This window comes from Leopardus geoffroyi, chromosome A3, assembly GCF_018350155.1.
Source record: "Leopardus geoffroyi isolate Oge1 chromosome A3, O.geoffroyi_Oge1_pat1.0, whole genome shotgun sequence".
Taxonomy (NCBI): Eukaryota; Metazoa; Chordata; class Mammalia; order Carnivora; family Felidae; genus Leopardus; species Leopardus geoffroyi.
This window is the reverse complement of record NC_059336.1, coordinates 4,945,313-4,972,618: the sequence shown is the minus strand read 5'-3', so window position 1 is coordinate 4,972,618 and position 27,306 is coordinate 4,945,313. Positions and strand designations below refer to the sequence as shown.

At 43.5% G+C, this 27,306-nt stretch overlaps 1 protein-coding gene across 1 annotated transcript in view; it reads right to left on the bottom strand.

Moving 5' to 3' along the window:
• The window catches only part of LOC123579941 (serine/threonine-protein phosphatase 4 regulatory subunit 1-like), an 84,433-nt gene that overhangs the window by 43,775 nt on the left and 13,352 nt on the right, over positions 1 to 27,306 (bottom strand). The window contains 1 exon segment of the mRNA XM_045444126.1: positions 12,107 to 12,239. Within this exon segment, the coding sequence (XP_045300082.1) occupies positions 12,107 to 12,239 (133 nt within the window).

Genomic DNA, 27,306 nt, shown 5'->3' with positions numbered 1-27,306 from the left:
TCCACAAACCATGAGATCATGATATGAGTCGAAGTCGGACGCTTAACCAACTGAGCCACCCAGGCGCCCCAGTAAAGCAGTTTTAAACAAAGACATTAATACAGGGGAAAGTCAGTGTGATCAGCTGTGGCCTGGAGGCCTCTGCCCACGATGAGGGACAGGCACTCTGGAAAGGCTTCTTGGAGCCAATGGAAAGGAGCCCCTGCCCGCCTCTGCCTGTTCCTCTGAGCCCCTCACAACCCAGGAACAGCACGCATCATTTCTGGCCGTACATCAGAATTAGCTGAAGTTGCAAACCCACCTTGATTTGCAGGAAAAGACTGGAAATGTGGAATTCAAAGAGGTAGTCGTTTGGCCCAGCACACGACAGGAAAAAAATCCATCAACTCAAGCCTGTCCTCGGAGAGACTTATACCACCCCTGGGATGAAAGGTCGAGATCTGGCAGCCAGGAGGTTTGGGAAAGTCGAAAACAGACACTATAAAGTCCCTGATTACATTTCACTGGACCACATTCAGGTTGGCCTCCCCTGGGAAATCAAGCAACTAAGATCCCCAATCTGCTTCCAGGGCCATAGAATGGATAGACAGACCTGAATCCAGCTTCGAGTGGTCGCAAGGGACCTGCCCTCTTAAGGGCAGTGAGGAGAGGGGCAAGAGAGGGCCCCTGAAGCAGGGAGCGACAGCGTATCCGCTGCAGTGAATACAGAACGGGAAAGCTAAAGACTCCCACACGCCAGTGCTCTGGCACCAACACTTTGGAAAACTTGGCTGCTTTGGGCTGGAATGACCTGGAGAGGTCATAGTGGATGAGCACAGTCCAGAAGCATCAGGCTCAGTCCTTCTCAGTGCCAGCTACGCTAATGAGGAGAAAGGAGAGAGAACAACTGTGCGTGATTCAGAAAGCATTAGAAAGTTCGATGAGCTCAGCCACCGGAAGCTCAGGGCATGGTCCCTGGCCCGTGGTAAGCCCTCAAGCGCATCAGCCATCAGTATCACAATACAAGCAAAGAACTGCAATTAAAATGTCTACCAAAAGAGGGAAGCTTAAATAAGTTATGCTAGATCTATCCATGGGCATGCCGTATAAGCAGTTTCAAAGTTACCCATAGATATGCACTGACTTAGAAAGACGCCTGTGATACCGTAAATGAAAAGATGACGTGAAGAATTTTATATACAGTATGAGCCCATTTCTTTTTTTTTTTTTTTTTTTTTTTATTTTTGGGACAGAGAGAGACAGAGCATGAACGGGGGAGGGGCAGAGAGAGAGGGAGACACAGAATCGGAAACAGGCTCCAGGCTCTGAGCCATCAGCCCAGAGCCCGACACGGGGCTCGAGCTCACGGACCGCGAGATCGTGACCTGGCTGAAGTCGGACGCTTAACCGACTGCACCACCCAGGTGCCCCAACCATTTCTTTTTTTTTTTTTTTTTTTTTTTTTTTGCAACGTTTATTTATTTTTGGGACAGAGAGAGACAGAGCATGAACGGGGCAGGGGCAGAGAGAGAGGGAGACACAGAATCGGAAACAGGCTCCAGGCTCTGAGCCATCAGCCCAGAGCCCGACGCGGGGCTCGAACTCACGGACCGCGAGATCGTGACCTGGCTGAAGTCGGACGCTCAACCGACTGCGCCACCCAGGCGCCCCCCCAACCATTTCTTAACACAAACTATGTTTACGTATGTATGTGCAATACACGTTACTTGTATATGCATACACTCATTTAGGGAAAAGTCTGGAAGCATATACTACCTTAGACTGTAGTGGGGGGGGAGGGAGACTCCCTGTTTCAGAGAACTCCTGAAATTACTAAATGTTTCAAGAATGTGTTATTTTTGTGAATTTTTTGAAATATAAAGTGGATGACTCAATTTTACTCAGCAATGTTCCCTGGAACTCTTAGCATGGAAGTAACCTCTTGTGTCTTCGTCCCTTCCTTCTCTCACCCACTGGTGCGGTCACTGTCATGAGTCTGTGAGTTAGCCCAATTACCCAGCCCCAGACGCAGGGCCAAGAGATGCCCGTGTTCCAGGGCGTGCCCTGAGGGGGCACGGCTCCCACCGGGATGTAGGCAAGCAAATGAACGAGGATGGACAGTGACAAGACCCTCAAGAGAGGGGAGGAGAACACAGGGGAGTGAGCCAGGGAGCTCAGGGTAAAGATGTGCAGGAGGAAGGCAGGAGGACACGGAGGGGGAGGACATGGGACCCAGACACAGACCGATCACACAAGGACTTTAAAATAAGCATGATTATCATGCGGAAGGGCTGGGGTGCCTGGGGGGAGGCTCCGTCGCTTAAATGCCAGACTTCGGCTCAGGTCATGATCTCACGGTTCGTGGGTTTGAGCCCCACGTCGGGCTCTGTGCTGACGGCTCAGAGCCTGGATGGAGTCTGCTTCGGATTCTGTGTCTCCCTCTCTCTCTGCCCCTCCCCTGCTCATGCTCTGTCTCTTTCTGTCTCTCTCTCTCAAAAATAAGCAAACATTAAACAAAAATTAAAAAAAAAAACAAAAAACACGCGGAAGGGCTGCTGGAAAGGCTGGAAGTGCTCAGACAGTGAAGGATACAGGAACTCTGCATGCTCTGCTTGATTTTTCTTGAAATCCAAAACTACGCTCAAAATTAAAATTTATTAACTAAATGGAAGCGAAATAAAGACTGTTTCAGATAAAAGCTTGTGAGAATTCACGGACAGCAGTCTTAGACTAACAAGAATCGAAAAGGAGGTTCTTGCGGCCAAAGGATGCCGAGTGAGAATGGGCATTTCACAAAAAGAAATGAAAAGCACGAAAACGGCCTAAATGATGGCAAATATCAAAAAAATATGTTCCTCATTTTCATTGCTTCAGAAGATGGTTGGATATCTCCAGGAAATAAAGTAGCAAGGTACGGTGGGTGGGATGCATGATGGCGTGCACTACAGAAAAACAAGAGCACCAAAGGTGGGAAGAGGCAACGGCAGCCCCCGCGAGCATAGTCTGTACTCTCAGGACGTGCTCACGCAGGACCTTGCACCGTATGCAGACTGGCATCATTTCACTGGAATACATGTTGTAATAAGTTAGCGAAGTACATTATACTCCCCAGAACAACCAATACAAATTTATTAAAGGAAGCGTAACTAATAAGCCGACAGTGAAGATAAACTGGAATCGTAAAAATGGAACCAAAAAAAGTCGAAAAAAATGATTCTTCTATTTCAAATATGAAATACAAATTGTTTATGTTCACACACCCCCTCTCTGAAAGCAGCAGCAAAGGAGAGAAAGGGAACAGCAAGACGAGTGGAGTCGATAGAAAACGAAAAGGGGGCACCTGGGTGGCTCAGTCAGTTAAGCGTCCGACTTTGGCTCAGGTCATGATCTCGTGGTTCGTGGGTTCGAGCCCCGCGTCGGGCTCTGTGCCGACAGCTCGCGGAGCCTGGAGCCTGCTTTGGAATCTGCGACTCCCCCCCCCCCCACCCCTGCCCCCTCCCCAGCTTATTCTCTGTCTCTCAAAAAATAAACAAACGTTAAAAAAAATTTTTTAAAAAGAAAACGAAAAGAAAGATGGTAGATTTAAACCAACCAAACCATATCAACCGTCACTTCAAATGTGTACGACCTAAACATCCATGTTAAAAGGCAGAGATTATTAAATTGGGTAGAAAAGCAAGACCCAACTATATGCCTTCTATAATAACTACACTCCAAATATAAGACATGAATAGGTTAAAAATAAACATACGAACAGAAATCTATCATCCAATCAGTAATCAAAGGAAAGTGCGTATGTTAAATTCAGGGAGTCAGGTTCCGAGAAAGGAATATTTACTAGGGACAAAGAGAGGCATTACACAGAGATAGATAGATCAATTTATTCAAGAAAACGGAACACTACTAAATGTGTACGCACCCAAGCACAGAGGTTCAAAATACACCAAAGAAGCTGTTAGAATTGAAAAACAGACAAATCCATAATCACAGCTGCAGATTCCAACACCCCTCTCTCAGTAACTGACAGAACAAGCAGACGGAAAATAAGTGAGAACACAGAAGACCTGGACGGTGTTTTCAGCCAACTTGCCCCAACTGACGTTTCGAGGATACTGTACCCCAAAACACTGGGATGCACATTCCCTTCAAGTGTGCATGGAACTTTCACCACCTAAAGCAGTTTCAGAAACGTTAAAGGAAGAGAAATAATACAAAGAAAGTTCTCTGACCACAGAAGACTTAAACTAAGAATACAATGAACAGAAAGATACCTGGAAAATCTTCAAATATTTGGAAATTAAACAATGTACTTCTAAATAACTCATCGGTCAAAGGAGAAATCATTGTAGACATCAAAAATACTTGATAGCAAAAAGCAATAAAAATATTACTATCAGAATTTGAGGAGGCAGCTAATCTAACACTTAAGTACTTCAAGTACTTAATAGCAACCTGACAATGTTATTTTAAAAAAGGCCAGGGGGTGTCTGGGTGGCTCAGTGGGTTAAGCGTCCAACTCCTGATTTCCGCTCAGGTCATGATCTCAGGTTCATGAGTTCAAGTCCCACGTTGGGCTCCGTGATGACAGTGAGGAACCTGCTTAGGATCCTCTCTCCCTCCCTCCTTCTCTGCTCCTTCCCCTGCCTCGAAATAAGTAAATAAACTCAAAAAAAAAAAAAAAAAAAGGCCAAAAAATAGCTAAACATACCTCACAAGAAAAAGAACAGCAACAAAACTCCCCTCAAAAAAGAAATTAATATGAATTCGAGGAGAAATTATTGAACTAGAAAATAAACATACAATAGGGAATATCAAAGCCAAAACTTGATTCTTCAACATAACTAATATACTTGATAATCCCCTGGTAAGAATTATCCAGGGGGAAAAGAAAGAAAAGGCAATAATAACAAATAACAGAATGGAAAATGGGGCCATACTACAGATTTCACAGACAATAAAAAGAAAATTACCATTTTCTTTTTTTTTTTTTTTAATTTTTTTAACGTTTATTTATTTTTGAGACAGAGAGAGAGACAGAGCATGAACGGGGGAGGAGCAGAGAGAGAGAGGGAGACACAGAATGGGAAGCAGGCTCCAGGCTCTGAGCCATCAGCCCAGAGCCCGACGCGGGGCTCGAACTCACAGACCGTGAGATCGTGAGATCGTGACCTGAGCTGAAGTCGGACGCTTAACCGACTGAGCCACCCAGGCGCCCCGAAAATTACCATTTTCTAACACAGAATGAGATAATAGATCTAAGCAATGATTATTTGTGACCACTAAAGTCATGAGAAGAAAGGCTGGTGGGGAATTTTATAATGAAAGAATCCAACACCTGCACCCACTGCTCGACATGAACATCTCCAAAAGTGGAACACCCAGACATTGTTTCGGGATGTTTTGTAATGAGAAATATACAAAACAACACAAGAAGTATTGTTTAAAAAAAAAAAAAAATTGAAGCAAAATCTAATCAAGTCTCCAAGTGTAATTTTTGGTTCACAGAAAACACAAAGAACAAAGGAATATGTTAAATTACACCATGAGAATAATGACCACCAAACCCAGAATGTGGAAAATTCTACAAGACTAATGACCCCTTCAACAAATAGATGATGTAGGGAAAAGATGAGAGGGAGAATCAATTAGAGATTAAACGGGATTCAAGATCAAAAGGAAAAAAAAAAACTGCAAACCAAAAAAGACTTAAGAGACACATCTACCTAATGAAATGTGTGGACCTTATTTGGATCATGATTCAAACAAATCAACCATAAAAAGGCATTTCTGAGACAGGGAAAATTTAACATAGATTGGTAGGCTGAAGGCATTCTTGTTAATTGGGTTGAGTGTGATAATGATACTGCAGTTAGGTTTAAGTCTTTAACTGGATAAAATGAAATGTCTTGAATTTCTTTGAAAATACACCAGCAAAAAAAAAAAAAAAAAAAAAAAAAAAGCACAAAACTTCCACAGAGAAAATGACCAGATTTTTATCGGGACATTCAAGAAAACCTACATAAAGAGAAAGATATACCATGTTTATGGATTGGAAGTCTAAATATTGTAAAGAGGACAATACTCCCCAAACTGACATATCCATTCAATGCAAACTCAAGCAAAATCCCAAGAAGTGCTTTGTTTTATTAGCATCTGATGAGCTGATTTTGAAATTTATATGAAAATGCGAAGGACCAAATCATGTCAGAGAAGAAAAACAAAGTGGCAAGTCTTGCTCAATCAAGTATCAAGACCCACTACTAATCTACAGTAATCAAGACAGTGTGGTACTGGCTGAGGGGGAGACTGCTGGAAGAAGAGACAGCCCAATCACAGACTGGATTATAACGGAGGTGGAGCCCCAGCGCAATGGGGACAAACCTATTTTTGCAAAGTGGTATTGTCATAATTAGGAAAATGAAACTGGACCCCTTGTTCATACAAGGAACAAAAATTACCTTCAGACGGATTGCAGACCCAAATGTGAAAGAAAAAAAAAAATCTTTAAAGCAATATAAAACATTCTGTTATGATCTTGGGGTAAAGGAAGACATTTTAAGGAAGCTTCAAAATGCACTAAGGCTAAAAGAAAATGTTGATACATTTACATCAAAATGAATAGCTTCTGGTCACCAAAAGAACACCATAAAGACAGCCGAAACATAAGCCACAAGATGAGGAAAGATGTTTGCTGTACATAACTGATCAAGGTTTGAAATCCAGAATATATAAAGAGGTCCTACAAGTCAATAATAAAAAGAGAGATTGGGAATGCAAACAGGTGCAGCCACTCTGGAAAACAGTATGGAGGTTCCTCAAAAAATTAAAAATAGAACTGGGGCGCCTGGGTGGCGCAGTCGGTTAAGCGTCCGACTTCAGCCAGGTCACGATCTCGCGGTCCGGGAGTTAGAGCCCCACGTCAGGCTCTGGGCTGATGGCTCAGAGCCTGGAGCCTGTTTCCGATTCTGTGTCTCCCTCTCTCTCTGCCCCTCCCCCGTTCATGCTCTGTCTCTCTCTGTCCCAAAAATAAATAAACGTTGAAAAAAAAAATTAAAAAAAATAAATAAATAAAAATAGAACTACCCTACGACCCAGCAATTACACTACTAGGTATTTATCCAAGGGATACAGGGGTGCTGTTTCGAAGGGGCACATGCACCCCCATGTTTACAGCAGCACTACCAACAATACCCAAAGTATTGAAAGTATGGAAAGAGCCCAAATGTCTACTGATGGATGAATGGATAGAGAAGATGTGGTATATATACAATGGAGTATTACTCGACAATCAGAAAGAATGAAATCTTGCCATTTGCAACTACGCGGATGGAACTGGAGGGTATTATGCTAAGCAAAATTAGTCAGTCAGAGAAAGACAAATATCCTAGCACTTCACTCATATGAGGACTTATGGAGAACAAACTGAGGGTTGCTGGAGGGGTTGTGGGAGGGGGGGATGGGCTAAACGGGTAAGGGGCACTAAACAATCTACTGAAATCATTGTTGTACTAGATGCTAACTAACTTGGATGTAAATTAAAAAAATAAATTAAATTAAAATTAAAAATAATAATAATAATAATAGTAATAAAAAGAGAGATAATCTATCTTCCTCACCAAAGAAAGATTTCAGCAGGCACTTCACAAAAAAGAAATACAGATGTCCAACACACATATTAAAAGGTGTTCAAACTCATAAATAAATAAGATGTAAATTAAAATCACAAAGCAATACTGTCATATCCACCAGCACGCTACCAGACTGGCTAATAATATCTTAAAATCTGACAATACCTACTGGCAGATAAAATGTGGGGCAAAGGTGGGAATACACACTGATGCAACCACTTTGGAAAACTGGCACTATCTCCTAAAGCAGAAGACAAGCATGTCTCATCACTTAGGAGTTCTTGCCGGGCTGTACGTCTTACAGAGATGTGTACTAATTTGCACCCGTCTACATATATTAGATTGGTTACGGCAAAATTGTTCATAAGAGTGAGAAAACCTGGGGCACCTGGGTGGCTGAGTCGGTTGAGCGTCCGACTTCGGCTCAGGTCATGATCCCGCAGTTTGTGGGTTCGAGCCCCGCGTCGGGCTCTGTGCTGACAGCTCAGAGCCTGGAGCCTGCTTTGGATTGTCTCCCTCCCTCCCCCCTCCCCTCCATTTGTGCTCTGTCTCTGTCTCTCTCTCTCTAAAATAAAAAGTAAGAAAACTTGAAGTACTCTAACAGTGGATGGATAAGATATCAGTACGGTATATTCAAACAGCACACTGTTATAAAATCAACAAACTCGGGGCGCCTGGGTGGCGCAGTCGGTTAAGCGTCCGACTTCAGCCAGGTCACGATCTCGCGGTCCGTAAGTTCGAGCCCCGCGTCGGGCTCTGGGCTGATGGCTCAGAGCCTGGAGCCTCTTTCCGATTCTGTGTCTCCCTCTCTCTCTGCCCCTCCCCCGTTCATGCTCTGTCTCTCTCTGTCCCAAAAATAAATAAACGTTGAAAAAAAAAATTTTTTTTTAAATAAAAAAAATAAAATCAACAAACTCAAAACGACATGCAAAACCACAAAGTGGCATACCCTATATGATTTCCCACATTTCAAGTTCAGAAACAACAAAATTAACTTGTTCTATTTGGAAGCAGATACTTAGGTGCTAAGACCGGAAACAAAATGAAGGATGTAATGAACATAAACATTGGAAGGTGGCCACCGCATGGCAGGGAGGGAGTGGTGGTCAGGAGGGTAGGGAGGACACGCATCTGGGATGACCTCAGTCATGGCCACATGGGCATTTACTTCATAAACACTCCTTGGGTTTTTCATACACGTTTTATCCAATTATCTGCAAGTGCTATATTTCATAACAAAAGAAGTTTTCAAGAAAGTTGGAAAAAGATTAAAGGAGAAAAGGCATCTCAACAGATATAAAAGAAGCATTATATAAAATGCAGACCTCATTGAGGATTTTTTAAAAAACTCTTAGTAAGTTTACTCTATATAATAAATCACCTGTACTCTTCAAAACTGTCAAGAGTATCACGAGAGGCGAAGAAAGGCTGAGAAACTGTTAGAGATTGAATGAGCCTGAAGAAACATGACAATCAAATACAATACACGATGCTGGGTTGGATTCTAGACCTGAAAACCAACCAAACAGACAAAAACCCTGATTTAAAGGACACTCTTAGGACCACTAGAAAATTTGATTAAAATCTAGATATTAGGTAACAGTATTGTATCAAAGTTGAATTTCCTGAGTTGGGTCACTATTCTGTGATTATATACGTGAACAGTGAATGTCCTTGTTAGAAAAAAAGCACAGGGAAGTCATTAAAGAGAAAGCAACATGGTGGGCACATTTACTCTCAAATGGCTTTGAAAAACCGTGAAAATAAAGACAGACTGAATGTTAAAACAAACTTGATGAATCTGAGTAAAAAACAGACAGGAATTCTTTATATTACTCTTAAAACTTTTCTGTAAGTCTGAAATTATTTTTATTTTTATATTTTTTAACATCTTTTTAATATTTATTTTTGAGAGAGAGTGAGCGTGATGAGGGGAAGGGCAGAGAGAGAAGGAGACACAGAATCCGAAGCAGGTTCCAGGCTCTGAGCTGTCAGCACAGAGCCCATGATGGGTCTTGAACCCACAAACCGTGAGATCATGACCTGAGCTGAAGTCGGACGCTTAACCGACTGAGCCACCAAGGTGCCCCTGAAATTATTTTTAGAAGTTTAAAAACAGGAGCACCTGATGGGCTCGGTCAGTAGATCATGAGACTCTTCATCTCAGGGCTGTGAGTTCGAGCCCCACGTTAAGTGCAGAGATTCTTATAAAACTTTTAAAAAATTGGTTTCCATTTAAGAAAAAAGTTGAAACATAATCTCTTAGCAAATAAGAAATACACATTTTCTTTTTTTCTTTTAACGTTTATTTATTTTTGAGAGAGCGAGAGAGAGAGACAGGGTGCGAGCGGGAAAGGGGCAGAGAGACAGGGAGACACAGCATCCAAAGCAGGCTCCAGGCTCCGAGCTGTCAGCACAGAGCCCCACGCGGGGCTCGAACTCACGAACTGTGAGATCATGGCCTGAGCCGAAGTCAGATGCTTAACTGACCGAGCCACCTAGGCGCCCCAGAAGTATACATTTTCTTAAGCTGATAAGATGTAGCTACTAAAAATATAAAACAAGATAGGAAAGGAAGAAATAAAACTATCATTTTTCACAGACAACATCATTGTAGTATGTAGAAAACCCAAAGAACCCCCAGGGAAGTTATTAAAATTAATAAGTAAACGTAGCATAATCAATGGAGACAAAATCAAAATATAAAAATGAATTCCATTTTCATATTATCAACAACCATTAGAATATAAACATTTTAAGAAATGATACAATTTACATTCACATAAAAGATCAAATACCTAAAACTAAATGGAAACGATACAGATCTCTACAACAACGGAAAACCACGTATCATAGTCTTAGTTATTTATGTGTATGTACACACAGAAATTTAAGAAAATCTTCAAAAAAATGGAAGGATCAGAAAACTAAATATAGTGCAAAGGTGTCAATTCTTTACAAATTGATTTATAGATGCAATGCAATTCCAATGAAAATCCCAGCGGGTTTTTTTCTAGAAATTGATGAACTGGTGCTAAAATGCATTTGGAAATGCAAAAAGTCCAGAACAGCCAAGACCATTTTAAGAACAAAGTGGGAGGACTTTGTTTACTTTATACCAAGATTGTGATGATAAAAATTGCAGAAATGAAGGCAGTGGGGTCCCAGCGCAATGGCAGACAAATAGATCAAAGGGAACAGACTAGAAAGTCCAGATATGAACACTTGATTTAAGACAAAGGTGGCAAAGCAAAGCATAGATAAAAGGCAGTATTTTCAATAAACGGCACTGGGTCAATTGGATACCACATGGAAGGAAATGAAACTTGACGCCTACCTCACATCATACACAAAGAAAGCAATTCCAGGTGGACTGCAGTTCCAAACGTGAAAGGTAAAACAATAAAACATCAAGAAGACAATATAAGGAAATATCTTGATGGCCTTGGGGGAGGAGAACGTTTCTTATACGTGACAAGAAAGCCCCGAGCATAAAAGAAAAAGTTTCCAAATCGTGAACTACATTTAAATTAAGAAGTGCTCATCAAAAGACATCATTCAGAGTACCATCATTTCTCTATCTGTAAAATTGGGATAATAATCGGACTCACTCAGCAGCAATTGCTGTGAACCTTCCACGATTTAATAGACAGAGAGGCACAGAATGTAATTTTTTTAAAGAGGCAACGGAAGGTAAAGAGACTCAACGAGTATCATCCAGCCTTCCCAGAACGGTGTACTTAAAGACAGGTATGAGGCAAGGCCACAGGTAGACAAGTCCAGAGGACTGTTCGGAATGAGAAACACACAACGCCTTGTGAGTGGAAGGAAAGGGTGTGTGTCACAGGCGAGAAGGAGGATGCTGAAGACAGCAGGTGTATGTGATGGAGGAAGGGAGACAAGAAGAGAGACGCCTCCTCCCGCCCACTCGCCCCCAAGACAGGAGGGAAGAATGCCCTCAGACTCAGGTTTGGGCAGATTGTAAGGTGAAAAGAGGTGCCTTAGTTTCTTACTTCTTTAGGAAATAACGGTCAAGGTCATCTGTCAAAGAGGCGTGGTCTGAGGCTGGAGAAGAGTCCCGCCAGCACCCCAAGGAGTGACATCACATTGGGACAATGTGCAGGAAAGTTCGGTCAAAAATCAAAACAAGAGAGCCATGCTCCCAACGGATGCGCCTCAATTATGGGGACGCACTTTACTGTTCTGCGAATTGCACAGGTGGAAAGAAAGCCGGTCAGCAATCCTATCTAAACACCATTAAATTGCGTCACCATTTTATTCCTGGCTTGTACCAGGTGATCAGCAAAACGGTCACAAGAGTAACAGAAAAATCTAATCAAATGGCGCCATTCAGACAGGATCCCGGCACCCTGGGAACAGCCCGCGTTCCACCTCATCCACGAGAGTCCTCAGAGCTGTCACAGAGAAACGGCCACTGTTGTCAGCTCAAACCAGACCCAACAGAGGGCTGCGAGCGTGGGAAGGACTGGCGAGCTCACCGGTTGAAGACGTTCTCACTGAAAGCATACTTTTCCAGGCGAGCGAGGGGAGGCAGGTTACCCTGGCCTGGAACGTCCAGAAAGGCCGTTAGCCTCATGCTGTCACGATCTGGGCCGTAGTCTTCAAATCCATCTAAAGGGGAAGAGGGGACAAAGCCACACTCATCAGGCCACACCTGAGCAAAAGCAGGTCCTTGCAGCAAACCTTCTACCTTCACACCCTTTCCCGTGGGAGTCTTGAGAACTTGACCGACTCCTCTAAAATGAAGTGGGTAGGTTATAACGCAAGAGAAGGGTGACCGGACCAGAGTCATAAAGAAAAGCTAAGTGCCTTTCTTTCAGTGCTGTCGACCTGACTTGTGAGTCACCTCTCATCAACACGATGGGAACCTCTCCTCTACCGGGGAACTCAGAAGCGAGGGAACGAAGCAGCTGGCCGAGCCCTGGCAGAAATGTCCGTGGAGTGCTATGCAAACAAGTGTCAAACGGTCAAAAGAAAAACATATGGGGGGGGGGGGGGGGGCCTGGGTGGCTCAGTCGGTTAAGGGGCTGACTTCGGCTCGGGTCATGATCTCGCGGTTTGCGAGTTCGAACCTCACGTCGGGCTCTGTGGGCCGATACCTGGGAGCCTGGAGCCTGCTTCGGATTCTTTGTCTCCCTCTCTCTGCCCCTCCCCTGCTTGCGCTCTGTGTGTGTCTCTCTCCCTCTTAAAAATAAATAAACATTTTAAAAAATATTAAAAAAAAAAAAAAGAAAGAAAGGAAAACAGGTGAGTTTGACCTCGTAACCAAGAATCGGAAAGAAAGTCCGCCCCGTGTCTTGTCTTGCCCTTAACGTACTTGTCGCACAGCTTCACACACTCCGTGACACTGATTCCCATCAAACCTTGCGTGGCGACACCCAAGCGGAGCCCTCCACCTGGATGTCTAACGGCTTCCTCCAACTCACCCTGGCCAAACACGAGCCCGCTGCCACACCGGCTCTTCCCCATTAGGCCAGCTCTTCCCTGCCTCCCCAGAGGACGGCAGGCAACCCTCCCTCCAGTGCAGTGGGGAAGCGCGGCTGAGCTCATGGGCACTGGAACCGAATGTCCCTGAAATGAAACGAATCCCGCGACCGCAACTCACTAGCTGCGTGCCCACGTTAAGTGATTTAACCTGTCTCCACCTCCGTGCTCTTATGTTAGGGATGATGTAAAAATGCGCTCTCGGGATGCTAAAACAAGGGAGACTGGGCATGTCAAGCCCCGCAGATCTGGCCCCTCACGGTCTGGCCAACCTCTATGGTGGCCACCACCCTTTCCCCACCCACGCATCAGGGGCATAAACGCTTCCCTACTGTCCCCTGCACGGAAATAGCTGAACAGGAAACGCTACTCACGCAAAAAAGCAGAGGCTTCCTACCTGGCAGAGAGGAAAACCAGCTGATTTAGGCAGTAACTGATAAGAGTTTAAAATAAGAAATGACACGTTTGTGCCTAGGTGTTTACTTTGAAACACTAACCACATTTTCCCTCCACAAATTCTTTTAGGCTAGTAATTAGAGCTTATTAAAAATTTACATTGTGTAACAGTTACCCAGAGAATTTTAATAAAGAAGTATACGTCTGTAGAAAAACTACGTGTGACGCACTCAAATACATCATTTCTTGCAGGATCCCTGCCAGGGAGGAATGGGTCCCCACTGAGTCACAGCCAAGCCCCCACCTCACCCCCGACCATGGTCACTTTGTAGGAGCTATTTTCAGTGCGTTTCAGGGCCCATGAGGAACACACAGCCTCCAACCCACAGACATTTACAAAGCAGCGTGAACCTAGCCTGCAGGGGACTTTAAAAACATGAAGTTTAAAAAGCCGAGGTGTCTTGGGGCGCCTGGGTGGCTCAGTCGGTTGAGCGTCTGACTTCAGCTCAGGTCACGATCTTGCAGTTCGTGAGTTCCAGCCCCGCGTCGGGCTCTGTGCCGACGGCTCAGAGCCCAGAGCCTGCTTCGGATTCTTTCTCTCCCTCTCTCTGCCCCTTTCCCGCTCGCGCTCTGTCTCTATCTCTCAAAAATAAACATTAAAAAAAATAAATAAAGCTGAGATGTCTAAATGTTTGGGGTCAGAGAGAGCTTTGGAACTGGATGACGCCCACAGACATACATACTCAGAACTTTTCCTAAAGAATCAAGGGTTTCAAAAGATCCCCTGAAACCCACCTATGTACTTGGTGGGTTAAGAGGCACTCTTCAAAAAAAACTCTATCCGCGCGAACTAAAGAACTTAGCAATTAGTTCCACAAAGAATAACTGTTATCAGGGAATATTAATGATTCCATTATATTAACTATATAACATTATACTAACTATATACATGGAAATAAAAGCCATAAACCATAAACTACGGGGTGATAACTAATCTTCATTGATCTTCCTATAGGCCAGGAACTGTGCTAAGAGCTTCACCGATAGCGGTGGTTCATCAAATCCTGACAACCGCACTATCCCCATGTGTCTGTTAAGGGAGCTGAGGCTGAGAGGATCCGAGACAGCTGGAAAGGCCACACAGCCAGAGAGGAGCAGAGTCAGAATGAGAACTGAACAGTCGGACTCTACGGGGTGCCTGGGGGGCTCAGTGAGTCCAGCGTCCCATTTTTTTAATTTTTTTTTTTAACATTTATTTCTTTTTGAGACAGAGAGAGACAGAGCATGAGCAGGGGAGGAGAGGGGCAGAGAGAGAGGGAGACACAGGCTCCAGGCTCCGAGCTGTCAGCACAGAGCCCGACGCGGGGCTCAAACCCACAAACTGTGAGAGCGTGACCTGAGCCGAAGTCGGGAGCTCAACAGCCTGAGCCACCCAGGTGCCCCTCCAGTGTCCCATTCTTGATTTCAGCTCAGGTCATGATCCCAGGGTCGTGGGATTGAGGCCCGTCAGGCTCCGCACTGCTTGGGATTCTTTCTAATCCTCCCTCTTTCTCTCTGCCCCTCCCCCAATCACACTCACGTGCTCTCTCTAAAATTAAACACACACACACACACACACACACACACAAAACACAGTCAGACTCTAGACACAGCACTATGCTGTACTGCCAGAGAGGAAACCTACATTTTAATTTTCGAAGAAATTCCTCCCACGTCCCTGTCTGGGCTTCAGGCACGGTGACCTTCCAATGCACCAAAGTCCTTCACCTCAGTGATTTTCTACATGTTTCCACTGCCTGGGACGCTGTCACTTCTTACCCCCTAGCCCCACCCCAGCTGAGGTCCCCCTCGGGGGGACGCGAGAGAAGGCCCCGCCTCTGCATATAGCCTCTGGCGGAGCTGGGGACTCGCCTGTCCTAACACTCCCCGTGAAAGTGGCAGCACTGGGCTTTGTGACTGTCTTAGGTTCGTCTCCGAGCTCCGTGGAGGCGCTGTGACCCCAGTGCCCAGTGTAGTACCTGACAAGTAATAGGTGCTCAATGAAAAGTAGCGAAATGAGGAAGGATACCACCAAAAGAAACTTAAATAAAGAAAAACAAATGCTGAAACAAATGGGTGTTCTCATACAGACTCGTAAAGAAGAAGGAACCTTAGAGCATGCCTCGACAAACTCCCTCATTTTATAGACCACTAAAGAGGCGCACCCCCAAAGCCAGCGGCAGAGCTAGGATTCCTAGAGCCTAAATGTTCTGTGTTCCAGACCAATGCTCTTTCAGGAGATGAGCAGAAAGTCTACTCAGGTGAGGCTAAAGGAATCAAAGAACACCAAGGCCGGAGGGAAGGGTTATGGTCTCCGAGGTATCTGAAGGAAAGTCAAAGACTTCCGTTTCCGGCCAAGACGGTAAAAAAGCCTCACGTTTTACACATCTAGAAAGCTAGAAAACCATCCATGAAACCAGTCTTCAGGCACTAGACAACTGGTAGCACAGGACCGGGGCCCTCAGACAAGGGACGCAAATAAGGAACCCCTGAGACAGCAGCCTCCGATCGCCCAGAGTCCCAGCTGTGGGGAAGGAAATGTGAGGAGGCCAAAGAGGATGGAGTTTGCAAAGGAGGGAGTGGCAGCGGCCAGCCCAGTAGCCTCTGGAAGCTTCCACTGTGTACTGAGCCATGCACACGTGATAGAGAACTACCGAGACTCGGGAGGAAACATAAGAAAGGAGCCAGCGGGTCCTTCCCGGCACTGACGTGTAGGGAATAGCAGTCTGTTGCCACCAGCCAGAGGAGAAAGACCCGTAAGACGGCGTGGTCTTAGCAGTAGGGCTAAATTGCTCTAGACTAACGCCAGCTCTAGACCCACCCCAATAGAACTTACATCAAGCCTCAACGGAATCAAGCACAATCCAGGAAAGTTCACGGCACACCATAACAAAATCCAACATTACTGGATTCATACAATTTGTACTGTGAAATCTAACAGCTAACAACCCCAAATTCCTAATGTCTGGCATCCAGTCAAATATTACCACACATGGAAAGAAGTCAAATAATATGACCACGATCAGGAATAATGAAGAAAAAAACCCCCCCCAAAATGTCAGAGATGATAGAATAGAAAATTATCTTTAAACAGCAATTAAAAGAATGTGCCATAGGGGCTCCAGGGTGGTTCAGCTGATTGAGCATCCGACTCTTGATTTCAGCTCAGGCCACGATCTCACGGTTCCTGGAATGGAGCCCCGCGTCAGGCTCTGTGCTATCAGTGCAGAGCCTGCTTGGGATTGTCTCTCTTTGCCCCTCCCCCACTCACGCATTCTCTCTCTTTCTCTCTCTCTCCCAAAATAAATAAACATTAAAAAAAAAAAAAAAAGAATGTGCCATATATTCCATGAAAAAAATGTTGATGAAAAAAATAGAAATTAAAAAAAGACCCCAGTGTAAATTCAAGAGATGAAAAACACAATAAATGAATCAAAACATAAACTGAAAGAAATGAACAGATTAGAGAACTAAAAAAGAAAAAAAAAAAAATTCAGAGAACCTGAAGATACAGCAATAGAAACTATCCAAACTGGGGCGCCTGGGTGGCTCAGTTGGTTAAGCATCCAGCTTCAGCTCAGGTCATGATCTCGCAGTTCGTGAGTTCAAGCCCCATGTCAGGCTCTGCGTTGACAGCTCAGAGCCTGGAGCCTGCTCCAGATTCCGTGTCTCCCTCTCTCTCTGCCCCTCCCCTACTCACACTCTGTCTCTCTCTCTCAAAAATAAACATCAGAAAAAAAAAAAATTAAAACAAAAGAAACTATCCAAACTGCAGGGCAAAAAGAAAAAAATAGAAAAAAAAAAACCACACAAAGCATCAGTTACTAGGAGACATTATCAAGCACCATAACATATGTATAACTGGAGTCCCAGAAAAAGAGAGGGGAAAAAAAAAAAAGACAGAGATGGAGAAAACATTAAAAATTTTAGAAGAAGAATGGCTGAAAAATTTTTAATTTGATAAAAACTGTAAGCTTAAAGATTCAAAAAACTGAACCCCCCAAAAGTACACATAATGAAATATCACACACTGAGACACAACATAATCAATTGCTAAAACTCAGTGATCAAGAAAAAAATCTAAAAAAGCAGTCAGAAAAAAAAAAATACAGATTACATTAAAAAAGAGATTATAAGGGCACCTGGGTGGCTCAGTCGATTGAGCATCCAATTCTGGCTCAGGTCATGATCTCACAGTTCGTGGGTTTATGCATGGGGCTCACTGCTGTCAGCATGGAACCCACTTCTGTTTCCCTTTCTCTCTGCCCCTCCCCTGCTCTCTCTCAAAACTAAAAACATGTTAAAAAGGAAAGAGATTATAGACTTCATGTCAAATATCATTAAGGAAAAAGAAGATGAAAGGTGTCTTTAGAAGGCTGAAAGAAAAAACACTAGTCAGAACTCTTGAAGAAATCTTTCTCAAATTTTAAGGGGAAACAGACTTTTTCAAACAAACAAAAGTGGAACAAATTCATCACCAGCACACATGTGCTATGAGCAATGTGAAAGGCAGTTCTTCAAACAGAAGAAAATGATACCAAGATGGAAATCCGAAGCTACTCAAATAGAAGAGGCTCAAGGTTGGTGTATGTGTGGGTCAATACAAACAACCACTGTCTTCTCATTCTATAAAGTCTCTTAAAAACGCCTTAAAACAAAAATAATAACAACGTATTACTGAGTTCATAGCATATGCAGAAGTGAAATAGCAATAACGCAAGAAAATCAAATAGAACATACAGATTGGAAAGTGAAAGGAAAAGGAAAACTGTCTTTGTTCACAAGCATGAGTGTCCAAGCAAAAGAGTCTAATGAGATTACAAAGAAACCACCAGAACTAATAGGTGAGTTTTGCAAGACTGCAGGAGGCTGCGCATGTATGGGGGCAGGGGTGTAAGGAAAATCTCTGCACCTTCCTTCAATTTTGCTGTGACCCTAAAATAGCTCTCAAAAATCGTCTTTTTTAAAAATACAGTTATGCCATTTTCATGGATCTGTATTGGCCTGAATCCATTTTATGGATTCAATATTGTTAAGATGTCAATCTTGCCAAATTTACCTATAAATTCAATGTTATCCCAATCAATTTGCAGAAATCAATAAGCTGATTCTAAATTTATACGGAAATGCAAAGGACTGAGAATAGTCAAAGCAATTTTGAAAAAGAAAACAAAACACCGGGCGCCTGAGTGGCTCAGTCAGTTGAGCGTCCAACTTCGGCTGAGGTCATGCTGAGAGCTCAGAGCCTGGAGCCTGCCTCGGATTCTGTGTCTCCCTCTCTCTCTCTCTGCCCCTTCCCCTCTCGCGCTGTCTCTCTCTCTCTCTCTCTCTCTCTCAAAAATAATTTAAAAAAATTTTTAACTCACAATTCCAAACCTCAAGATTTAGTATCATGATACTGTGATACTGGCTTCAGGGAAACATACAGGTTAACAGAACATAAGAGAGAACCTACAAATAGATCTACAAATCTAAGTCCAGTGCATTTTTCACAAAGGTGTTGAGGTAATTTAATTCAGCAAACAGAGCTAGAATAACTGAATAAACACGTGAGGAAAAATGTCCTTTGTTCTTACACCACAAAAAATAATTAACTCAAAATAGATCATGGACGTAAAAAACATAAAATGATAAAACTTCTAGAAGAAGACACAGAAAAACCTTTGTGCTCTTTAGTTAGGCAAACATTTCCTAGAGTGGTGCAAAAAGCATGTGCCATGAAAAGAGATCCTGATGAATTCAACTTGATCAAATGGAGAACTTTTGCTCTTCAAACGACATTGGTAACAAAATGGAACACCAGTTGGAACACCTGGCTGGCTCAATTGGTGGAACATGTGGCTTTTGAGCTCAGGGTTGTGGGTTCAAGAGCCACTCTGGGTGTAAAGATTACTTAAAAATAGTACCTTAAAAAAAAAAAAAAAAAAAAAAAAGAGGGGCGCCTGGGTGGCTCAGTCTGTTGGGCATCTGACTTCAGTTCAGGTCATGATCTCACGGTTCGTGAGTTCAAGCCCCCGCATCGGGCTCTGTGCTGATGGCTCAGGCCTGCTTCGGATTCTGTGTCTCCCTCTCTGTCTGCCCCTCCCCTGCTCATGTTCTGTCTCTCTCTGTCTCAAAAATAAATAAAAACATTAAAAAAAAAAAAAAAAAAAGGAAAGAAAATGGAATACTGAGCCACAGACTGGGAAGAAAATATGTGTAAAACACACATCTGATAAAGAATCTGCATCCGGAAGACATAAAGACCACTTGGAGCTCAATCTTTAAAATGGGGGCGGGGGGGAACCAAAAACTGAACAGACATGTCACCGCAGAAGATACCCAAATGACAGCTAAGCACGGGAAAAGATGTTCAACATCATTAGTAATCATTAGTAATCATGGAAATGTCAATTAAAAGCACAGTGAAATACTACCCACCCACTAGGAAGGCTAAGAAAATTTTTTAAACTGTATTAAACGTGTTGCAAGCAGCAAGTGGATCTCATTCATTGCTGGTGAAAATGCAAAACGGTACAGCTACTAAAATGGTTTGGCAGTTGCTTCAAAAAAGAAATATACACTTAACCACAATCCCACTCCTCAGGGCCTGCAGAGGAGAAATGAAAACACATGTATATTTATACTAAGACTTGTATTTGTGCGTTCACAGCAGCTTTATTCAAAACAGCCCAAAACTGGAAATAACCAAAATATCTATCCACAAAGTGGATAAACAAATTGTAGTATACCCATACAAAGGAATACTTCTCAATAACAAAAAGGAATGAGCCGCTTATATGCAACAATACAGATGCATCTCAAGAGCATCATATCAACCGAAAGAAGCCAGACACATACAACTTCATTTCGCAGGATTCTGATAATACGAAATTCTAGGAAGGACAAAACCATAGTATTATATAGCAGATCAGTGGTCGTCTGGGGTCAGGGGTGGGGAAAGGTGTGATGGCAAATGGCCATGACATGACTTCCGGCAGGTGCAGGAAATGTTTTATTTCCTGGTTGTGGTTGTGGTCACACAACAGTACGTACTTGGTAAGATTCATTTTAACACATTAACCTTCAGTGAATATTATTATATATAAATTATACTTCAGTAAAGGTGGAAAAAAGCAAAAGAGAAAAGGGAGGAAGGAAGAAAGGGAAGGAGAGAGGGAGGGAGGGAGGGAGGGAAGGGGAGCAGAGACTGGCCATTCTTCTACTCTTCCCAAGCCCACCTTACGAAGGCTAGCATGAAACTACCTGGCAGGTTGCTGGCAGCACAGTGATTAAAAGAATTCTTAAGAGTATCTAACTTCCTTTGCTCTGATTCTATATTTATGAAGTGAGCTTGAGATCTTAATCTCCTTGAGAACTCCGATTCAAATCCAGAGAATGCACAGTACTTATGAGACCACAGGGAGCTGTGTGGTCTTCAGGTAAAACTTCAATTCATATTAAAGGCATGCAGGGGGGCTCCTGGGTGGCTCAGTCGGTTGGACGTCCGACTTCAGCTCAGGTCATGATCTCGTGGTCTGTGAGTTCGAGCCCCGCGTCAGGCTCTGTGCTGACAGCTCAGAGCCTGGAGCCTGTTTCGGATTCTGTGTCTCCCTCTCTCCTGACCCTCCCCTGTTCATGCTCTGTCTCTCTCTGTCTCAAAAATGAATAAATGTTAAAAAAAAATTTTAAAAAATAATAAAAAAATAAAGCCATGCAGGAACGCATCTCGAAATTGCCAGGGTGTTCATATTTGTCAGTAGGGTGCTATCTGCCCCTGAATGGTGTGGAAAAAAAAAAAAAGAAAAAAGCACTGTCCAGTTCCTATTCTAGACTTTGTCCAGTGGGGAGGTACTGATCTATCCACCACAACACCTTAGCCTTCTGGGCAAATATTCACCTCCTTCTAGCAAGTAATAAACTGATATTTTGATTTCTTTTTTTTTTTTTTTAATGTTTACTTATTTTTGAGAGAAAGAGAGAGAGAACACAGGGGAGGCGCCCAGAGAGGAAGACAGAGGATCCAAAGTGGGCTACTCACGCAGCAGACAGCCCGGCACAGGGCTCAAACCCACAAACTGGGAGACCATGACGGTAGCTGAAGTCAGACACTTAACCGACTGAGCCACCCAAGCGCCCCCTGACATTTTGATTTCTATTCTGACCCCAGTCCCCTTTCTCCATCCCCATTATTACCAACTTAACCCAGCACAGATTACCATAGGAGCAGAGGCTCTGACAACTCCATTCAAACCCCGGTTACTGGGATTTCTGACAACTTACGGTGGGCTGAAGAGAAAGGAACCCCTTCCCACCACAAAAAAATAAAAATAAAAAGTAGAAAATACAGAAATGTAGATATTTTAAAATGCAGGAAGGCAGGAAAGAAGGCAGAAAGGACATCCTCAACGCTAGAAAGGAAGATAGGAAAGTGAGTGCAGTTAGCCTAAGTTGACACCCCAGGATCAACATTTAAGACCTAGACACAGGTCTTAGGCACTAAGACTTCTTTTTTTTATTATTATGATTTTTTTTAATGTTTATTTATTTTTGAGACAGAGAGAGACAGAGCATGAATGGGGGAGGGGCAGAGAGAGGGAGACAGAATCTGAAGCAGGGTCCAGGCTCTGAGCTGTCAGCACAGAACCCAACGTGGGGCTCAAACCCACGAACCATGAGATCATGACCTGAGCCGAAGTCGGAGGCTCAACCGACTGAGACCCCCAGGGGCCCCAGGCACTAAGACTTCTGAAGCCCACATGGGGATAAAAGATATGGGTAGTGAATTCGAAACCAAGCCCCCATATAAGACAGTTGAGGAAAGGGACTACAGTTAGGGTGGGAGTGGAGAGAGGCGTAGTCACTCGTGAGAAATCAAACCACAGGCCTACGTGGCCTATGAGCGCAGAGTCAACTCACACCCCTGCAGAGGGAAGGAGCCCTGCCCTGAGCTACGAGAGGATCGCTGTCCAGAGAACTCCAGTTCTAGGCATCCCGGCAAAAGCGAACAAGAAGCTGCTCTAAAGAGCCGTTCACAATCCAATAAGCACGCAGTTTCACAAAACAATCCCTGCTGAAGATAAATAGGCGAGAAAAAATTTCAAACTGTATATGGCTACAAGCCTTCAAGACAAAGACTTAGCAGATACAACAAATGGGAATCTGCACCCCCAAGATTCGAAATATTAGAAAAATGTAAAATAGACTATAGGATTTAAAATATACACATCAACATGAAAAAAAAAAAAAAAAAAGATGCGCAAGGGTGGGAAGAAAAGGCACATCTGAAAAAGAACCATGTAGAAATGAAAAATAGAGACAATTTAATTAAAAATTCAATAGCTGGCTTAAATAGCAGTTTAGACGCAGCTCAAGAGAGAGTTAGTGAGCTGGAAGATTGATCTGACAAATCACCCAGAACACTGCACAGAGAAAAAGGGAATTGGAAAATCTGGGACGGCAATTAAGGCACATGAAGAATGGAAAGCTAACATCTAAGATAAGTCCAGTAAGAATTCCAGAAAGAGGGATTAACGAAAATAGGAAGAGGCAATATTCAAAGAGATAATGGCAAACAATTTTCCAGAGTGGAAAAAAAAAATGAATATTCAATTTGAAGAAGGACAAATCCTGAAGTGAATGATTAATAACAGATCCATACTGGGGCACCTGGGTGGCTCAGTTGGTTGAGCATCTAACTCTTAATTTGGGCTCAGGTCATGATCTCATGGTCATGAGATCAAGCCCCACATCAGCACTGAGCAAGGAGCCTGCTTGAGATTCTCTCTCTCCTTCTCCCTCTTCCCCTCCCCTGCTCACACTCTCACTCGCTCTCTCAAAAACAAACGAGCAAAAACCCACAAATCCGTATGCAGATGCATACTGTAGAACACCCATGGCAAAGAAAAGCATCAAAAAAAAATAAATAAATAAAATAAAGATTAAAAATTAAACCCAGATCTCTCACTGAAAAGATGTTACAGGCCTATTACTTATTACTTATAATCAATAAGAGTGTGAGTCCTTGAGTTAAAATACCTGGTTATGAAATCCACGCTGCCTCTTAGAAGGTATGTAACTCGGGATAGAAAGCTCCCCTCTCGGGGCGCCTGGGTGGCGCAGTCGGTTAAGCGTCCGACTTCAGCCAGGTCACGATCTCGCGGTCCGTGAGTTCGAGCCCCGCGTCGGGCTCTGGGCTGATGGCTCAGAGCCTGGAGCCTCTTTCCGATTCTGTGTCTCCCTCTCTCTCTGCCCCTCCCCCGTTCATGCTCTGTCTCTCTCTGTCCCAAAAATAAATAAACGTTGAAAAAAAAAAAAAAATTAAAAAAAAAAAAAAAAAGAAAGCTCCCCTCTCTGATTGTTTCCTTACCCTAAAATGGATGCCTGCCTCAGATGATTGCTGTAGTGGAGATTAAATGACATTAGACAGTCAGATACAGTTAGAACCTGAAACACATAAGCACTTTGAAAAGATCAGCTGCTATTATTATTATTAAATCACTGAGCGCCTCATATTACCAATATTGCTTATGTTTCTATCTCCAGGCTTCAGGGCAACCATAGCCACTAGAAAGTGCGGCAGGAAGTGGGGGGAATTCTCAGAAAGGAAAACGTCAGAGGGGGAAGCCTCTGTATTAAACTTGGCCTGAACTCTATCTTGACCCTTAGACCATGGATGTCTGTGGCAAATTCTACAGCACGGCTAAAGCTAAGAGAACTGAACTGAGATCTGGGATACTACCCACCACAGGAGAGACCGTTAACAGTGGGACCTCATTCGTGTTAAGTACCTCCTGAAACAAAACAAAGAAATCTACACTCTTTGGAGGCATATAACAGAATCCAGAGACCGTATAGCATGGAATATTCACAATATCCAGGTTACAATCCAAAATTACTCAATACACAAAGAAACAGAAAAACATGAGCTAGCGTTTTTAAAAGAGAAAAAAAGGGGCGCCTGGGTGGCGCAGTCGGTTGAGCGTCCGACTTCAGCCAGGTCACGATCTCGCGGTCCGGGAGTTCGAGCCCCGCGTCGGGCTCTGGGCTGATGGCTCGGAGCCTGGAGCCTGTTTCCGATTCTGTGTCTCCCTCTCTCTCTGCCCCTCCCCCGTTCATGCTCTGTCTCTCTCTGTCCCAAAAATAAATAAACGTTGAAAAAAAAAATTTAAAAAAAAAAAAATAAATAAATAAAAAAAAAAAAATAAAAGAGAAAAAAAATCACAGAGTGACTCTGAAGGGACCCAGATGTTGGAAATAGACAAGGATTTTATTTTACTTTATTAAATACTTTTTTTAAGTTTATTTATTTATTTTGAGAGGGGAGAGAGAGAGCAGGGGAAGGGCAGAGAACCAAGCAGGCTCCGTGCTGTAGCACAGAGCCTCACGCAGGGCTCAAACCCACAAACCATGAGATCGTGACTTCAGCCAAAACCAAGAGTTGGGACGCTTAACTGACTGAGCCACCCAGGTATCCCTGGAAATACACAAGGATTTTAAGGTAACTATTATAAAGTGCTTATGGCTATAAAAGAAATACACCTGTGATGACTACAAAGATCGTGAATCTCAGCAAAGACGTGGTGACTGTTAAAAGATATTAAATAAAAATTCTCAAGTTGAAGTACTGTCTGAAATTGAGAAATTCACTGAGTGGACTTAACGGAATGATAAAATAATGGCAAATCCCCCAAATTTGGTGGAAGAAGTAACTGTACAGAATCAAGGATCTCAGCAAACCCCAAGAAGATAAATACACAGAAACCACACCTAGACACATCCTAGTCAGACTGCTGCTGACCTTGAAAACAGCAAAGAGCGAACACTATGTCTGCACAAAGAAGGAGGGCTGGAATGCTCTCTGGCGCCTGCCAGAAGCAGTGGGGGCAGGAGAACGTTCAGATCACATCTGTGAAGGACTCACAGGAAAACCTATCAATCCAGAAGAGATATCTGGTGACACACCCTTTGGGAATGATGATGAGGTAGGGCCACTGTCAGACGACAACAAACGGGGGGCAAATTGTTTTTAACACACCCTTTTAAACAGAGCCAGCCAACACAGACCATACGAAATGGTAAAAGTGTTCTGCAGACTGAAGAGACATGGTATCATTTGGAAACTTTATCTTCAAAAGGAATCCAGAACGTTGGAAATGGTAAATATGTTGGTAAGTTTTTTTTAAAAGCTAGATTTCTTCTTAATTTCTTCAAAAATATGTACGATAATCTAGAGCAATACAAAGCAGAAACGATAATCTTGTTTTTGTGGAATTTATAACATCTGCAGATACACTATATAATAAAAACTATAATGTGAACTAGGAGGGTAGTGAATGGAACCATACAGCGGTCAGGTTTCACCATTTTACATAAAGGTGCTGCATTATGAACTCTTAAGTAGACGGTTTCTGGCTCCCCAGTTGGGACTTGGGGACCCTTTAAAGCCCTGGGCCGTGTCATATAATGCCTGGCACATGGCAGACACTTAGTAAATATTGGCTTCTGTAGAAGAAGTCCCGAGACTTTGATTACCGGGATTCAATTCAGGAGTCCAGCAGCCCCTGAGAAAGTGGAGAAAATCTAGTTTCCACACGACAAACGTGAGACGTGGCAGTGAGCCACCCCCACAACCCGAGTTACAAAGCAACCAGGACATGAATTCGCTTCTGCTTGCAAAAGTGAGAGATCTTAGTCTCAAAAGGAGAGAAAGCAGGTCACAAACCACCGTACAATTGCTAAAATAAGGTGAAGGCACTTGAACATTCAATATAAAGTACATGAGTTAATCAAAAATATCCAATCATCCTCACAATGGATATAGTAGAAGGAAGTATTGGGGATTCACAGGAAATATGTAAGGAAGGGCAGAGGGAATCAAGATGTGTCAAGCACATCTGAAATAGTAAGAGATCTGAGTTACAGGGATTTTTAAGAACCAGGGGTGCAGATTCCGTCTTATACAGAACAAAGACCCCAGTGATCTGAGAGTCGCTGGTCTGGGGAGCCCTGCATTAATATGCTGCTGGCAGCCAGTCCGAGCCAGAGAACCGGACTCCAGTGCGCCTCGAGTTGGTCCCACACTCTCCGACTGCAGCTCTGACCCAAGCCAGCCGGCCACCTGGCCACAGAGTAGGGGCAGCTTGGGACATTGCGTCCCCCAGTGCGGCACAGGGAAGGTACATGGGGCATCACTAACCCACACAGTTGGGAAAGTTATTCCCATTCAATTCTCTAATTAAATCAACAAAGTCTCCTTTTGGTGCTCGGACGCCTTGAATTCTTCCCTAAAACTGGTGAACCTTCCTTTTTAATACAGCACAGGTCTTGCGCTCCGAGTCTTGTGCAGGCAACTGTCTAGAATTTAACGTCATTTTATTTTTATCTTATGATATTTTGGTTAAGCTTCATGTTGAGCAACTGCTACAAGTTTTCCAAATGTGTTTAAAAATAAGCCATTTGATATAAAGAAAAATACAAATGGCATAGACAGAAAGCAAAAATAAGAAAAGCAGTACAGAAATGACTGACTTCTGGGGGCTCCTGGGTGGCTCGGGTGGTTGAGCATCTGACTCTGATTTCGGCTCAGGTCATGATCTCCTGGCTCTTGGGAGCAGTCTCCGAGTCAGGCTCTGCGCTGAAGGTACAGAGCCTGCTTGGGATTCCTTCTCTCCCTCTCTCTCTGCCCCTCCCCCACTCGCTCCCACTCTCTCTCTCTCTCTCAAAACAAATAATCATTAAAAAAAAAAAAAAAGGACTGACTTCTGAAAAATACTGGATT